Consider the following 18,722-nt stretch of genomic DNA (forward strand, 5'->3'; position numbering starts at 1 on the left):
ACTGACTTTAGAGAGCCAGCAAGTCCCTCTAGTCCTTTCTGAATGAAAAAGGGAGACATTTGCTCTAAAAGTTTGTCTGAAAGAGAATGCAGTATAAGAAAATGAGGTACAACAGATGTTACAGATGTTGAAGATTGCTGCTCAGAATCTTCAAGATGTGGTCGTTTACCTATGGACTGTTTTTTCACTATTTTAGTTTTTATTTGGAGGATCCATAACAAAAAAAAGGAATACTTCGCTGCCCACTAACCCCACCCACCATGAAGCCTTACAAGGGGATGCACTACAATGCCAAACAAAGACACTGCAGCAACGCCAGGATTTCGTGAGCACTATACCCAAACAACAGCATTAGACAATGTTCACAACACCTGTTGAGAACATCCAACACTTGTACTTGGTTGACCCTACCCCAAGTGGACCAGCCAACCGACCCAAGGGGGGCCTCTCCAAGGCTGGCAGTCTACAAGAATTGAAAGCCAAAGTGGTGGGTTAGGGTTGGACCCCTCAACAACCAGGATCCTCTCCTCTCCTTCTTGGGTCATCATGCACAGCAAACATGTGGGTGGATGTTTGGATCCCAGAGGATGTAAACTGAAAAAAAAGAACCTTCTGTGGGAGGTCCCCTCACCACATACAGGAATCAACACAAAACAGATTGAATAAAAGTAGTTTTCCTTGCTTTTTAAGATATTAGGCAGTATCTTAAGTTACTTTAATGTACACACTATACTTTATTATTATAACTCAATTATTTAATGTGATGGTGGTCTGTTGATTGTATGTATCTGTTGAACTTTGTGACCTTCACTTTCTGAATTATAGAACAGTATTTTGCTATAAAAGATGCTTGATTAACAAAGTTGGGATGGTTTAGGTCAGTAGATGTATTTCCTAGTGCATTGAAATTTTGCATAACCAAAAAGTATAGCTAGGAGTTTGTAATGTCCATTGAAATGGTGTTGAGACCCTTGTTTTTTAAGCAAGAGTTTAGAAAATAATAATGATAGGAACCAAATAGTTATGACCCATTTCAAACTACTCACCTGGCTGATTATATAATTAATTGGACTTCACCTGAACTTGTTTCCAATACACATTATTAATATTTATGATGAAATTCTTGGTCATTTCTGTTTCTTGTTTTAAATTAGTCAGTAGTGATTTTATTTCTTGTATATGCTGAAATATTTATTTCAGTATGTCATGAAAGGATGGAGTTATGACAACCAGCCTTAAATCAAATTTCCTGTTGACCTAAATGTATTTGAAAACAGGCTGATTTTCTATCACGATTAAGATCCATTCTTTGGTGATGCATTATGTGTTTGGATTTTAACTTTTTTATAATATTGTCCTGTTTTACTATATTTTTTTAATATAACATTTTAGAACAACATGGAACCAGCTAGCATTCTCAGCTATTCCATCCTGTAAACTATCAATAAATATTAAAAAAATAAATAAAACTAGCCTCTTATCATTCATATTCCCATCAAACTTTCTCTTAAACTCACTTAAATTTACTGCCTCAACAAATATGAGGGCAGCCCATTCCAAAAGTCAACCACCCTACAAGAGAAAATAAAACTTTCTTAGGTGAAGATCATTCCTGCCCTGCCAAAAATTTGTGCCCCCCCCTAGTCCTACTATTCTCACTATTAAATATGAGAAAAGGTGATGTATCAACACTATCAACTGAAACACCTCAATCAGATCTCCCCTCCCAACTATTTTTCAAGAGAAAATAATTTGAGAGATTTCCACCTCTCCATACGAGGCACCATTATAGTAACTTTTCTTTGAACCCTTTCCAAGAAGTTAAATGTCTTTCCCAAGGAAAGGAGCTTAAGACTGGACACAATATTCCAAATGTGGCCCAACCAGTGACCTATACAATGTTTACTTTATTATCTACTATTTATTAAAAAAATAAAATAATGGTAGAAATCTATCATACAAAAAGTGCTACCTATTCATATTTGAACTGTATGAGAAAGTATTTATAACAGTACTTTAAGAATATGCAAATATATTTACTATAATTATGAGTACAAAGTTTTCCTGCAGTCTCAGAGTTCTGATAATATTTAACAGGAAGTTCTTTGGATCCTCTTCTGCAATTTAATTTAAATACATTAGTTGTAAGAATAAATTTAGTATAATGTTCAACTTAATCACAGTCTCAGACATTTTCTTTAATATAAAGTGAACCATGGAAGTTACATTTATTTCTAACCAAATGTTCTTTGAAATAATATTTTAATGATTAAGATGTATATTTTTGTCTTACATTGTTGTTTAAATGCCTTGAATGTACTTAAAATTTAATTCTAAATTTCCAGTCCTCATTGGAATATTGCATTGTTTTTACCAGCACACAATTTATTTTGTATTCCTTGCTTCTGTCTTTTTCAAACAGTTATTTCACACTTTTACAACAAGTTCACATTGGCAAATGTATGTAACTGCTAAGACATCTGACTCTGCTCCACTCATTTATGTAGCAATTCACTCTTATGATGTATGAAAATATAATAACTATTTACTTATATATTTAACAGTCTCCTCTATTCACACCTACACTTTTTGACATGTACACACCCTTAGATGATTCAAAGTTTGGATATGACTCCTTTGTACTATCCCCTGGGCCCAATACAAGCTTCTCATACTATTCTATTGATATCTACTAAGGTTTGAAGGCACTCTGAGGAGTGACATATTCAGCATTCAGATCTGGCCTCTCTATTTCATTCCCTGAGAGGTGTTTTTCATTTGTTGAATGGGCCAATCACAATTTACAGAGATACTTGAATTTATAAACTGTTTGTGCAAATTTAAGTTTTAAGTCAGGATTTACAAAAACATAATTAAACTTATGTTTACATTTTAAGTACTTGGACTTGAGATCTATAAAGTACATTGATTCTATCATTGCCAAGTGAAAGGTTTAAATCAAGGAGAATTATATCTGTGTGTGTGTGTTTGAATAGATCAAATATACTGGACTAAACATCTCATAACCAGTTGGATACTTACTGATAGCTCAGTGACTTTATTCATACAAAACGAATCACTGTAATGCAAACAATGACACTCGTGAAAATATAAAAGACTTAGACCATACACTTATTTATATAATTTGTTCTTTTATACAACATATTTTGGCATTGCAGAGTGTAAAAAGTACTGACAAAAGATCAGCTTTAAATAATTTTGTATTTTACAGTTGCTTGAGAAGCAACCATATTTATTTCAACAAAGGTGTCATTCTACTTTATTATAAATTAGTGTTCTTCAGTTATATAGCTTACTTGAAACCTAACAAATTGAGAAATGCATTAACTTTAATTTTTTTGCTAATAAGACCCAGATCAATTTACAGTAATTGAGAAAAATTAATTATTACTGTCACAGACATTCAATACAATTTAGTGTGCAGTATTTGCATTAAAGGAATAAGATACTACAAAAAGGAAAAAAAAACTAATAATAGTAGATTATGTTTCAACCTCTTAAAGATGTTTCAAACACCTTTAAACATCTACCACATATGGTTACTATTTAATTTCAAATACCTTTACAAATTTTACCATATATTATTACTATTCAGTTTGATAACTTTAAAAAAAAATCTAACATATACTGCTACTGTTCAGTTTCAGGTACTTTTACAAAATGTACCATGTACTGTTGCTATTAAGTTTCAGATACCTTTATAAGATCTACTTAATCTTCACATGACTTTGATTCTGTTGGACATAAGACATATTTATAAAAAGCTGGATAGCACAATAAGATAAGAATATAAGTAAAATGAAATGTAATTTATCTTATGTATCAATATCCATATGTTTAAACATCCATCTGTGCTTATTTTGAGATGAATAATAGGCACTTTCATCATGTTTGTAAACTTGTGTTCCAATGACAACTAGTGAATATCTTATTTACAAATTTAATCAATCTTGCTTACTTAAATTAAAATTATGAAATCATTCCAAGTATGTAGATACATTACACAGTTAATCTACATTAAAAAGAAAAACCAATCTACATCAACATATACCAATAACAACGTACTATTTTAACTAGATGAAATAAAAAAAGGGTTCACCAACAATTAAACTTGAAATATTTTAGGAAACAAAGTCAATGTCAGAAGCTGAAATAATGGATAAATAACTGACAAATGGTTTTAACATAACATTATTTTCAAGATAGTAACATTTCAGAGAAAGACAAGTATAATTAACTTTAAAAGGGTTCAGTTAACAAATAGGAGAAACAACCACCTATAACAAAATTACAATTGAACAAGTTTCCATTACAAAAATTAACACAAACACTAAAAATACTAGAAATTATGAAAGACTTTCATATATTTCAAAAACACAAGGGTTTAATTTAAACATGGTTACAAAGATAGAGGGGCAAAGTGCCCCCAAAAAAGTAGTTATGTGTCAGTTTATTAATTATTAAGACTGATTATAAATACAGATATACTGGAAATTAATATCCCTGCCAACAAAGTAAGCACCAAAATTACATCTTTCAAGCACAACAATAACTAAAAAATTTATGTTGGATAAACGATACAAGCATTAGTTTTTTTTTTTTTTTAAAGATATTTCACTGGAATTTATGTTCATAATCTATAATAAATCCATATAGCTTATATAACATTCAACAATATATTGGCAAAATTCTTATATACAAAGAAATTCTAATGAAAATATGATTAAACTACATATCATAATTGCTTCTTGTCAATCTTCCAAGAAATAATTTCAGAATTTCAGTAATATACATTTAGTCAAAAACAACAATTATACTAAGCTCATTTTGTAAACAGTTTAAAACATCTTTAACTATACATTTAACAAAAAATATAAATATAATTACAAATACTATAAATTTGAAATTTCAATACCCATATGTTTACTACTATATGATTACCTTCAGGTAAAAAGCATTGAATGCTTATAAAAAAACATTTAAATTTGATTTATTAGAACACAGAGGAACCACCTGCAATGCATTTAAGTACTATGATGTAGCACATATCTACTAAAAATATTAAGTTCGAAATTAAAGTGCCATCTGGATCACAGAAGGTGTCATTGATATCTCCTAATATTTTTCCTTCTCAGTGAAAGCACTTATTCAAATTATAACTTAGTACCAACCTATTAAATATGATTTCTTAGATTAATAAGTTTCAAAAAACTTTCTTTTATTTCAGAATTTATCTTTATTGTTGATCAAAATGTTCCACTTTGTACATTTCAATTAGATTTATATTTCTAGTTGTTTTTGTTTTATTTTTCTGATTATAATAGCCACTACTTCTGACTATCAATCATAAAAAAACGTGGCTAAAACTGAGAAAAAGTTTATTGGCAACCAAGGACTTCATGTAATTTTGAAACAGGATCATTACCTTTGTCAGACTACATATTATTGTTGCAAGCGTTGTTCTTAATAAAGATTAATTTATACTAAATAAATATAGTTTGTTATTTGTGTATATTGTTTCAATATGATAAAGATAATAATAGTATTCAATAAATATCACCTAAACTTAACTACGTTTGCCTGATGTCTTGTTATGTACAGCTCTACAGGAGATCTGACTAATCAGTATCTTGATAAACCAGGATTTACTGCTTATACCATTCCATTTATTCGACATTAACATAAACAGTTCTATCCAATCATACCTAAATGATGTATATAGTTATTTTCAAAGTTGAGCTTCCTTAAAAGATATTCAGAAATTTTGTGACATCATAAAATGGTGGTAAAAAATAAAACAACTAATATAAAAATGCAATTAGTGAAAAACAAGCCATAGTATGATAGTTTCGTAACAAATGTAAAATTACCTTTGGGCTGGGTAATAAAAAGAAAACAACTCAAGAAACTATAAATGTGTTGTTCATGAGCAAAAGTTCTGAGCTGAGAGAAAATTAAAGTTTGAATATTTTGTTGGTTTTTTTCCACATTATCCTAAATATATGTTACAAAATGACAAAATATCAATTCTAAACTATCTTTTGAGTTACAAAGTGTTGAAATACACTTATAATTATTCTTACTTAAATTTTGAAATCTGATGTGTAAGTGAGTACTTGACACTTGAAAAGCTCTTTCTCTCTGATCCAGATATACTTGTTCACATCAACTATTAGTTAATATTTCAGTGTTGACAGATAAATACCCCTGCTATATTTAAATGATACACAGATTATCATTATTTTTCATACCTTGATAACCTGTGGTTATAAAGTTTTGCATAAAACTTATTCTTACAGCTAAAATATTCCCAAGTATAAGAAGACATTTCAAAGTTCTAAACACTTCTGTTGTTATATTTATTTTTACTCAAAATTTGTAAAAATTAGAATAATTTTCCACTTATGCTCTTAGATCGTGCTGAAATGGTGCTTTTGTAATAAAGTTTGGGCCTTTGAAAATAACCCACAAAACTTTTAGATTTTCGAGTTGAATGTTTCTTTTTTCTTTCATCATTCACTACTGAAGAATGACCAATCTCCTTTTCTTTTCCTATGGATGAATAAACTTTCAACTGGTCACTGAACATTTGTGTATTCTTATCATCTACAACCTTCTGAACATACATTTCTACCCATAATGGGCAATGCCAACTCGCAGGTCCACCCAATATCCATCCATCTGGTATGGCAGGGTGGTTCAAGCCTTCATGAACAACACCCCAATGTCCTAACAAAAATTTGAAGTAATAAAAACAATTACAGAATTCATCAATTGAAAGTTAAAATTAATTCATAAAGTATATTATTTTTAAAACAAAGGTTACAGAGAATGAGAAAAAAATGAAAACCTTGTATTAAAACAAATAATAAGAACTCAATGATACATACAACCCATGTAAGTCCACATTCTGCAAGAATCAGTAATAACTATTATTATTTTGAAAATATTACATTATTAATATATATAGGTAAAAAACCTTAAGTAAATGAAAAAATATTGCTTTAAAAAAGAAGAATGATCATTGAAAAATAACCTCTTAAATAAACTAAATAAACTAATGGATTTCAGATGTTTCTTTTGGCCACACAATCATCAATTTTAATATACAGAAAGACACTGGCACCTCTGATAGCTTAACATTAAGGAAAACAGTGACACTTATCAAGGTAAGAAAATAATTTATTTATAAAAGCTTTTGGCTCCTGTATAGAACCAAGAATCTTGCAGAGGTTATTTATATGTAAATTTCTCAGAAGTTTCTTTTTAATGTTAAAATACATTAACAACATGAATTTCATACCTTGTTTATTCTAAATACATGCAGTTTATTTGTTTAAGAGCAATAAAAACAAGTTGAATATAAGAATATTTCTTGAAACAAAAAACAACTGTTCAAATTAAAACAAAGTATTTGACATTTTTAAGACTATTTTAATCAACAATATTAGAAAATAAATATTTAAATAAATTCCCTCAAATCAACTTTCATGTTTATGATTTGATGTTTGTTTGCAGTATTATATTTGGTAAAAAAAACAAAATCATTCATATTAACCTGCAGACCATATGTTAATCTTTATTGTAAGTATCAGTATTAATTTCAACTTTTTGCATTCAACTGAGAATGAAGTGCAATTTATGGTTCACAAGTCATTCCATTTCCAGTCTGAGCAAAGCTCAACTTATGAAAAGAGAAGGAAATGAGGCATATTCTCTTCACAATTCTAAAACAATGAATGATCCTTTAAGATATTTGAGATTTATGTTTTTTTATAATGTAACATTAATACTGACCTGTAAATGTTCTTTCAAATTCACAACTTGCCCAGAAATGGGTATCCTGCTCTTTTGTTTTTAAATTAGTAACTGTGCTAGCTGGCACCAGGTGACTAAAGCCATGACTGGTTAAGGCTTCTAATGCTGAAATAAAACAAATTTATTTGTTTTGAAGTTATGTGCCATTACAAAATATAATAGTTAATATAGGTAAAAAACTAAAAAGTTTTCCAAAGTTTAGAAAAAGATAATTTTCAGTAGTAAAATTTACATAGCTTTTATGAAAATCTAACTGTCATACAGTTTTGTTTTTAAACTTTATTCTTTCAATGTTATTTCATTTGTCCACTAGTTTTGACACTGTTATCATGGAATAGAAAAAGATGAAAAACAAACATAATAAAAGGAAAATATAAAAGAAAAAGTCTAATGAAAACAAGCAACAATTAAAAGACAAAAATATAAACATATAAATGCAAGATCAAAACTACTTAAATATGCAACAAATGTTCAAATTTTCATTTCTGCCAAATTTAACAACCATCTAACATGGATGAGGCAAGTAGAAGTTTTACCAACCGGGATCTGTGGGAGGAAGATAAAAGTCTCCAACTATGATGACATGTTTTTCTTCTGAAAAGAAAAGTATGTTATTTAATATTTCTACACCTTCAATGATGAATAATAAAAATAAAGAGATTCTAACCATATATTGCTGTGTTGGTAAATATGGATGTAGAATTCAATTTCAGTTTAATTATAAACTTTTCTAAAAGCTTAAAAGGTTCCTTTAAATAATACAACTGCCACACCTTAAAATAAAAAATGACAATTAATATTTGTTACATACCTTCCACTATGTTTGTGTGTGTGTGTGTATGTAAAATCCAAAATATGCCTATAGTTTTAAGCAGCACTTCAAACTAAATAGTTTATTCACAATAACATTTTATTATGGAAAACATCCAAAATGCTTACAACAAAGTAAAGAAAAAGTTTTCTAAAAAGGAAGTAAATATAGGATTGGCCACTATCGATCCTACAAAAAAAATACAAGAAAGATAGTAGTGATGGCATTTGTATCACTCCAACATAATAGCACAGACAAACATTGCAGTAGAATGTTAAAAGACAAAAAGAGGATAAATTCAACTGAACTGTGATTGAACAGTAAAATAAATATATTGCTACATGTTAATTCTTGCATGTGCTATTATGTAGGGATAAAGCAAATGCCATCTCTACTATCTTATTTGTACTGTTTTTAAAGAATTGATATTAGCTATCTCTACACTTTTTGTTTCAATAAACATAGGAAGGTTTATTTATAACCAAGTTCTAATTACAATGAGATTCAAGCCATAACATCTATTGTTGGCCAATAATTCCTGTTTCATCTTGTACTAAATTTCTGTAAGAAAGCTAACATTAAGAAAAGATAACAGCATCATTTACATTGGAATTATTATTTTTTACAATTACTACTAGTTATTAATCATACTTATAAAAATGGATACTACATTTGAAACTTGTCACCTCAGTAAAATTTTGTGACATTACTGTTTTGTTTTTTGAGTTGTGATGTAATAAAAAACAGTAAAAACTATGAAAAATTCAAACATTTTGCTGTGATAACTACAGGCATTCCCAGAATTTGTGACTCAGTCATTAAATATATATTGTTATAAAAGGAAACACTGTTTAGTATTGTAAAGTTCTGATGACCTATTGAAAAGATATTTAAAATATCATTTTGATGAACAACCTGAGCCATACCTACACAGACAGTGCCAACACCTGCTTGATACTTATTAAAAGAATGAAATAACAGGAATAAATATAATCTATTTCTGTACATGCTGTATGACTTTCAGATACAATTTGCTTTGGTTACTTTTCAAACTTTAACAAAAAAAACAACTGAACATTTACCTATTAAATGTTCAGTCAAACATTCCATTACTTCAGTTAACATTTCTCCTACTTTGCCATTAAGATTATTTTCTTTCAGGTGACGATTAACAATTGTGAGGCTCATCCCATCCACCTAAAGATATAAGAACAAGTCTCTTGAATTGTTCCAAATATAAAAGATATTCTAAGTGTGATATTTTGTATGAATACAATTTAATAACGAAAATATAAAATCTCATCAATGAACAACTGCTGTGAACAAGGCTTAATACACATTTTTCTCAATAATTTCATGTGGATTTGTATTATACTCAAATAAAGCAGTATATTAAAGCTCTTTAAATGATTTTGTCAAACCAACATAAAGCAATAGTTCAGAGCTTCATCTAAGACTAGACCACAACAATCTAACATTTTAGGTCTAACTAGATACTTTAGTGAAAAAGAAGATAACAATCCATAGTGAAAAAATATGTAGTACTTTTAGCAATAAAGTAAGAGCTTTGTATTAGTTGTTTTATGGCCAAATTAAAACATTTTAAGATTCTATCTGGGATTCTTTTAAAGAAAATAAATTACTAGTTTTTTTGAAGTAATAGTTTGTAGCTAGCCAGAATCATTTACATTCAACATTAAACATTTTAGGGCTTCATGAAAAGGTCATTACAAGGTTGAAATAAAGTTCTTCAAATTTTCAAATACTTTAAAATATTTTATTCCAGCATCAAGTTACTGTTCTTAATAGTTTATTTAATTAGACAATATTATATTTTTTAAATAAATTTTTGTTCACTGTATTACAGTTAACACGTTCATTTATAAATATTATTTGAAGTAAGAACATATGAAAAACAAAGAGTAAAACTTACTGCTGTTTCTTTTTTAACAACACACAAAAATTAAAACATTTTCAATTTTTTTTGCTAACTATGTAATGTGTTTTCAAAAGAAAAAAAAAAGAGGAAAACAAACCTTGAACTTTCCTACACACAAAGTAAGCAAATCAAAATGTCCAGCACTATCTTCTGGTAAAACCAATAAATGTGCATCTTGAAGTTCAATGCTGTGGCTTGTGTCAAACAAAAAACCACAGGACTGGTTACAGAAAAAAATATTTTATTTTAAAATCAATATTCAGCAACTTTAAAACAAAATATTATGTCAATTACTATTAGACCAAAGAGGTATGTGAATAAGGTGAAAAATAGCCATTACCAAGATTTTTTAAAAGACTAAATGAATAAAAGCTATTTTTTATAAAATTATGTGAAAAGCCTTCAAGTGGATCATAGAATCAAGACACATGGTAATACGTTGTGCAACTAATACAACCTGCTGTGTTATTAACAGGAGTGACAGTTTAGTGATTTTCCAACTTTTGTATCTCAGACTGTGGTAATTCAAACTAACATATATTTTCTGTGGATGTGCTTTTCTGGACTCTTACTTCACATAACAAATTTCAAGGTAATCTATTAAGAAGTAACTGGGATGTAACACCCCCAATTTTGATCCAATTTGTCCCCTGCCTTTTTTTAACACCAAGAGTACAGAAATTGTATTTGCCAGAAAAACATACTTAACTTTTAACATTTTTAAATTTGATACAAGAATAAATAATTTTACCCTATAATTATAAGTCTCATTTGGTGTAAATATCAACCACACACACAGTTATTCAACAAAAATTGCTCAAATTTTTGTGCACATCTGTGCAAAAAAAAAAATCAAGTGAACTAGTTTGGTCTAACATTTTTTGCTCCTGTTTCACCCAATAGTAAAAGTGTACCATTTTTAATTTTTTTTTCATTTGAATTAAAGACGGCTGATTCAGAGCAACATAATTTTGAGTTGAAATGATCTGCAGATGAAATAAGTATTGGTTAGGCTAAGCAAACTAGGTTAGCAGTTTTTAACTCCAGTTTTCAAAAGTATCATACTGATAGACAGTTATTACTGATTATTAATTACTACCTTTTCAGCATAGATGTATTAATTTTATGAAATTATCTTAATTGAAAAGTATTTAGCTTCATATAATATTAGCTTAAGCAATTGGCATAAATAATGATGCTTGGTACTTTTGTACTGATTGCATACAGGTGATCACAAGAAACTGTTAACCTAAATTCCATGGCATTGCTATAAAGAAAGCTATCAACACTGTTACAGAGAGGAAAACTACCACCACGTATTATAACAAGAATACAGTTAGTTCTGTTAAGTAAAGATCCATTCCAAAGAATAGGGTTGTGATCCTAAAGCTTATGTGGGTTACTATCAAGTATTACTTTCTTGCTTGATGTGGTTTGTTGGTGTGTATTAGCAAAGAGTTATGATATCTTACCAAAAATACTTCAGGTGTGAAACAAAAAGTGCAGCCATAAAAGGATTGAGCATGCAACTTAAAATAATGTAATTAACATTTGCAGCAAAACTGACAGCTAAACTTGTAGCAAAGATGCAAATTTTACAAAAGTTTATTCATTAGTTAGCTAGATAACTTATCTTGTTTTATTCACAATAATTCCCCAAGTTGAGCAGAAAATATGTACTGGCTATCTAATGAATGAATTTACTATTTACATAAACTATTTTATAATAAATGTATTCCCTTACATTACTTCTTTCTCAGCAGTACTGAAGATTCTAGACAGAATATATACATGCAGGTTAATAATTTATTAGGTTGGATGTCCATTTACAGTATAATGAAATGACGTACACTTGTTCTCATGGGGAGTTTAGGTAAGGCACTGCTCCACTTTCCTCGTTCACCCACCCAGTTACAGACTTGTTTCTGCTGGGGGTTATTCAGCTCAGTTGCCAACTAAAAAAATTATATAATACACAGGTAATTTCAATTAACTTAAAGCTTACCATTAGAATAAATTTTAAAAGTGTTACAAGTGTGATTGAAAAACAAAACTGGCAAGAACACACACAAACAAGAAGTTGTACATGAAATTTTTACATAACAATTTTGCTGTCTTTTCTACAGTCTTAGAAATTATTACCTAATATAAAACAAGACAACTATTCTTTCTTTCCAAAGATTTATCAAGCAATCAATACTATATTCTAAACAGTTACATACACATATATACTCAAACATCTATTTAACATTATAAAATGTTGAATATAAAATGTAAAATTTGAAAACCTTCAAATTTATTTTCAGAGATTGCGTAGCTTAAATCATCAGTAATTCTAACATGAGTACATTGAACTATTTACAGATTCCAAAGATATGTTTGATCTCATTTCAACCAACACACTTATTTTCAATGATCACAAATGTGTTTCTCTCACACTTACTTACCACCTATTCAATGTGCAAGGAACTTGTATATTGCTCAACAACTTTCACACCATAACACATAATAACATTATTAATTAGATGTTTCATAGTGAATCTCTAATTTCTTATGAACAAGACACTAATATTAAAAATGTATTCAGTCAGAGACAACTTCTGAATAACATGTTCATTGTATGACTGAAACTGAAATACAAACTTGTCAGAACAGCAAAAGCAACCCTTACCTTTACACTGATCATAAAATATTTGACAGCTATTCAATTAATATCTAAAGTTTAAACTATTATATTAGTTGCAACTACTGTAACCATATTTACAAACACATAGCTCAGTGCCATCAAAAAAGCTAGTCATTCCATTGACATTTATAAAAGTGAATGCTCTACAACATTCATTCTCGTGTTTCACAAAGCTGGGCAATGGAAAATTTGTACTCTGGCCATTATAAGCATCAAAACTCAGTTTTTAGTGTACAACCTCCAGAATTACTGCTAAGCCACTGAGGGTCTTGCCCTATGACATGTTCTTTCTTAAACCAATCATAAAATCAGAATCAAAAAATAATTAGTTTTCAAATAAGGGTGTATATGTCCTATTAACAAATGTTTGAATTTTTTAAATCATTATTTCCTTAGTTTTAATCAGTGCTTGTAATTTTTTTACCACTACATTATTGTTTGAAGTTTGTTTCTACCTTGTAAAACATTTTCTTGTATTTTATATTCTATTTAAAATGTCTTCTACATTATTAAATGAAAGATTTATTTTTGGCTTTCAAATATTTTTCACAAACATTGCTAAGGAAATAAAAATTGATTTAAAGATCATTTAGAGTGATTTATCTATTTCTTTATTTTATCAGAAGTGCCTCTCTGAGTATCCCAATTGCTATTCAGTTTTATTAACCTACTGAAAGACTCAAACGGAAAATAAAAATCCCACAATTAAGTCTCTTTTAAAAAATAAAACTTACAAAAGTAGATAACTCAATTTAAAAATAATTTAAAATAGTATTGGTAAAAAGTTTAATGCAAGAAATATCAAAACTGATATTTTAATTTTTTTTTACTTAACCCAATCACCATTGGCCACTAACTTATTGTGTAGCCAATACAAGTATTTCTATATTTTGTTCCAACAATAAAACTAGTGGATGAAAGTGTTTGAAACTTCATAAGAACTTTCATAAGTGTGTGTAGTTCAAGAAACATGAAGTACATTATTTATAATAAATTTAATTATTTTTGCATTATGATCTTTAATACTTTTGAAATGGTATTTATAAGATATGATTATTACATTTATATTTGTTCCAGATGTAAACTTCTTACATTTTATGTTTCAGTACATTATTTTGAAATCTCTAAAAGCTTTTTATTGCTCATAAAATGCAAATTTTGACTATTATTAATTTTTTAATAACCATGTACTCTCCTTACAGTTTCAAGTAATATACAAGATACAAAATATTTATAAGTAAATCTAGATAAATAATGAGTATTTTTTATTTTTAAATAGGATTTTACATTTATATACATATTTAAAAAAATACTTTTGTTTCATAAATGTATCTTTATTTCAAGTTTATGTTTCATTGCAGCTGTACGTTTGTTTATTGTGCCAAAAAAATTGTGAGGTAAGCAGTGTAAACTTCAGATATTTGCCATAAATTATCATATCTGTTAGTGGTCATTTTCATTCTGTCCAGCAAATATACATTTGAATATTACTGTAGAAATGATAGTAAGAAAGGTTTTCAGTACCTGAATATTATTTATTTGAACTTTCAAACAAGTTTATTTCAACATATGTCCTAGTATGTTGCCTCGTATCACAGACAAAAATTTAAATGCTACTGCCAGTGAAAGTATTAGGTTGTCCAGAAATGAATGTTGTTCCTGAAGTGCAAAGTTTGGAAAAGTATAAATCAGTGTTTAAAAACATGTTTTAATCAAAGTAAACACCAGTTGCCTCAATACACTTTTTCTAACGTGTAACAATGCTGTTTATGCCCCTGCTGTAGAAGTCAGAGTTTCTATGGTCAATGAACTCTCTGAAAGAGTCTTCTGCAACTGCCTGGTTTTTAAAGTGTTTATTGTTTAAAACATTGTCAAAGTGCTTGAAAAAATTAAAATCTGTAAAGGAAAGGTCTGGATTTCAAAGGTAGATGAAGAAGAACCTCGATTCCCAATTCAATCAATTTTTTGAGAGTCATCCTTGACAGATCTCATAATGCCAATTTTGTTGATCTTCAGTCAGCTCATGTGGAACCCACTTATCCAATTGTTTTGTCTTTCCAGTCACACTCAGGTAGTTGGCATGTTTGATTTGCTTGTGTCTACAGATGGTTTAAATTAACACTGCCTGACCCTAGTTACATGATACATACTGTTACAATAGATTACCAAAGGACACAGACAAAATAAATTACAAAGAAAATCACTTGACAGCACTTATAAGATTAGTCCTGGTGACATTCCTCTCATTATAGGCAAAATTTATATTGGAATTTCAAACTTAGGTTTTTTAATGCATTTAAACTCCAACTGTGAGAATGTTGTAGCTTTCCCTCTAGTATTATTAAGACAAATGCGTTTAGTTTGTTTCACAACTAGCACATGGGTTTTATTGTTGTCACTTGCATACTGAGTTTTAAACCCTTGGCAAAATTTTCGAATCAGCTTTTTATTATACATATTTATATTTATATTTTTAAAATATACATTTATTATATTAATTAGGCTATTTTAATTATAAAGTAACAGAAGTGTGGATCTTACTACAAAGGAAATTGAGAAGAAAAAACAATTCTTATATGGTACTAGTAGTAGTACCATATCACATAAGGTAATCATTTTAAATACTGAATTACATTTATATTATGAATTAAATATGAAATTATGCTAAATTATCAAACTTAAAACTGCTAATTTAAAATGCAAAAGAATATAAAAATTATAAACTCTCGTGCTAAGCCTAATTCATGAAAAGACCATGCACTCATCATTCAGTAGATCTTAACCCTAACATTTGTGAATCAACTTTTCCTAAAAATATATCTACTTTGAGTTAATTTATATATAATTTATTAAGATAAATGATATAGCATGATTTAAGCTAATACAGAAAAATAATAAGTCACATACATTTCATGCAGTTTTTTTCCAGATGCAAGTTTTCAAAGGCTTATAAAAAAGTACTATTGACCACTACTAAATATAACTTTTACATAAAATGGCTGTTATTATAATAAGCACCACCCAAATTCATATTGTATAATCCAGAGAATAATGTTTCGTCATGTACCTTGCTTATCATCCTATGAATCTGTGAAGTACAGAGATTGGAATAACATGGTAATAAAATTGACACCTTTGACTAGGATTAGCTAAAAGTTTTATAAGGTAAAGAGACTAGAAAAAGGTTTAGATACCAATAATAGATAGCAGAACTAGAGCTAAAGTGCAAGAAAAAAATTTAAAAAATAAAAATGCTTTTCTTAGAGGGTGCTTATTTATAGCCTCAAATGCATATGGGGATTTCTTTAAAACTAAGTTTCTCTTTAAACTTCATTAAATAATACAATTTAGTTCAAATAATTGAATGTTATGCTACTATTTATAAAAATAAAATATGAAATTCAATAAAATGTAAGTTCTCTTATAATTTTTCAGTTGACAAACATGATTTTGCTCTCACCATAAGACAAAACGGCTCTCGTAGGTGAAGGGTTAACATGTGTTTCCTTATAAGATCTTCCTGTATGTAAACATAAAAACACACCATGAAGAGACAGACAGACACACCATACTACTAAAAGTAGAGAGAAACAATGTATCTGAGAAAAGAGGTTTGGTCTCTTCTGTTAATTGAAGTTGACACATCTTTGGTGTTAATTACAGTCTAAACCAGAACTTCAGGAATCATAGGCACAAGGGTGCAAATGAAGACAAAACATTTCATTGTGGTGCTTTGCATTTTCTTCCATTTCACTTGTATTAAATAGGCTGTGTTAAATAGAACTTGAATCTAGAAAAATTCTGAGCTCTTGGAAGTCTGGAACTATTTTTACTTTCTTTGAGTCCTAAATCAAACTTCGTTTCTAGGATTCAACATTTCATGCTTTTTTTTCTCTTTTCTTTCAGGAATGAAATACTGTAGCTGTAAAACACACTTCACACTATTTTGTTTTTGTTCTTTCTCCTGCCCCCAGTAACTCAGCAGCAGGACTGCAGACTTACAACGCTGAAAACCGGGTTTCGATAACCGTGGTAGGCAGAGCCCAGATAGCCCATTGTATAGCTTTGTGCTTAATTCTAAATAATCTTTCTCCCAATTCAAAAAATCAGTATGCATGTTTAGACACATAGGACCAGAGGAAATTAGTTCAAGCAATATTATCAAGTGGTTGTTATTATCATGTGATTGTTGCTGTGAAAGTAAGTAAATATATATAGCCCTCATTTCCCAGTACTAATGGCATTGAAGTAAGGTTGGGCATACCGGGTTCCCAAGTTTTTGAACTGGCTTCTAAATCTGAAAATAACTGTTGAGACCTGGTCTAAAATGTGTTAAAACACTGCTATGAACATGTGGTATACATGTGATAGAATAGATGATCATCACATTTATTAAACAGTAACAAGTCTGTTTGTTGTCTTCCATTCTCAAGGTGATGCTCCTAGAAAATTTCTAAACTAATTCACATTGATTCAGATGAAGTTCTGGGCTGAAAAGATAGTGCATTGTTACCTTTTAAAACTAATAATCTTTCCCCTTAGATGCCCATCAATGTAGTCAGTCCAACATTCTTGAGAATGATAATATAATAACACATTCATATCTATCTATCTGTGATTAATGGAACAAGTCCAATGAACCCATACCATGCTATTATCCTCCACCACCCACAGGTTGGTGTTCAGGTGTTTTTTCTAAACATGTTTTAACTAATTTTGTATTTCTTCAAGATAGCACCTTAAACAAACTATATAACTTTTCTTAAACTGACAAATATCAATAAATCGTCACAAACAAATCCAAATTTAAGTTGTCAGAAATCAAGAAAAAATTAAACATGAAACAATAACTATTTTTCATGTAATGGAATATTTTAGAACTTACCAAAGTAAGAGCAGCCTCTGAAGACACATCTTGTAAGGCAACGAAACTTAAGCTGATCACAAAAACAAGAAAGAAAGGGAAAAAAAGTAAATAACTTCCCCTTCACATACTATTGCTTAACACTGAACTTGATTTTTAATAGTTCTTGAGCTGACAATTTAACAGTTATATGCAATGCAGTTTAAAAAAGGATGTTTTGTGAAAATTCATTTTAAAAACAATTTTTGAAAATATTTTAAAACTATGCAAACATTTTCAGCTAAACAAATAAGACAAAAATAAATCATTTACAAGTCTTATTGTTTTAATAAATGTATGTTTCAGGTGAAGGCTTTTGTAGGAAATTTCCTAAGGTTGTTGTTAGTTAAAAAAACAACAAAAACTTACTAAGCACTTCTGAAAAAATTCCATAATTTTATAGAAATGCACACAAATGCATTAACACTAATATTTCAAAACTTGTTGTTAAAGTCGTACCTAATAAAACACCACATCTGCAATAAAAATGACAATGTATTTACTTCAGATTACAGAGAAAAATCCTTTAACTCTCATGATGGGT

General features: G+C 29.1%; 1 protein-coding gene across 2 annotated transcripts in view; it reads right to left on the reverse strand.

Annotated features, from left to right (window-relative positions):
• Positions 1-3,026: 3,026 nt before the first annotated feature.
• Positions 3,027-18,722, reverse strand: part of LOC143248921 (endonuclease/exonuclease/phosphatase family domain-containing protein 1-like) — a 48,056-nt gene continuing 32,360 nt past the window's right edge. For both annotated transcript variants that reach the window (XM_076497918.1, XM_076497929.1), the window contains exons 3-9: positions 18,161-18,212; positions 12,440-12,544; positions 10,687-10,809; positions 9,733-9,847; positions 8,380-8,433; positions 7,819-7,944; positions 3,027-6,750 (exon numbers count right to left, since the gene is read on the reverse strand). In XM_076497918.1, the coding sequence (XP_076354033.1) occupies positions 6,407-6,750; positions 7,819-7,944; positions 8,380-8,433; positions 9,733-9,847; positions 10,687-10,809; positions 12,440-12,544; positions 18,161-18,212 (919 nt within the window). In that variant the 3' untranslated portion in view covers positions 3,027-6,406. The remainder of the gene's footprint in view (positions 6,751-7,818; positions 7,945-8,379; positions 8,434-9,732; positions 9,848-10,686; positions 10,810-12,439; positions 12,545-18,160; positions 18,213-18,722) is intronic.

Source organism: Tachypleus tridentatus, chromosome 1 (genome assembly GCF_004210375.1).
Source record: "Tachypleus tridentatus isolate NWPU-2018 chromosome 1, ASM421037v1, whole genome shotgun sequence".
Classification (NCBI taxonomy): Eukaryota; Metazoa; Arthropoda; class Merostomata; order Xiphosura; family Limulidae; genus Tachypleus; species Tachypleus tridentatus.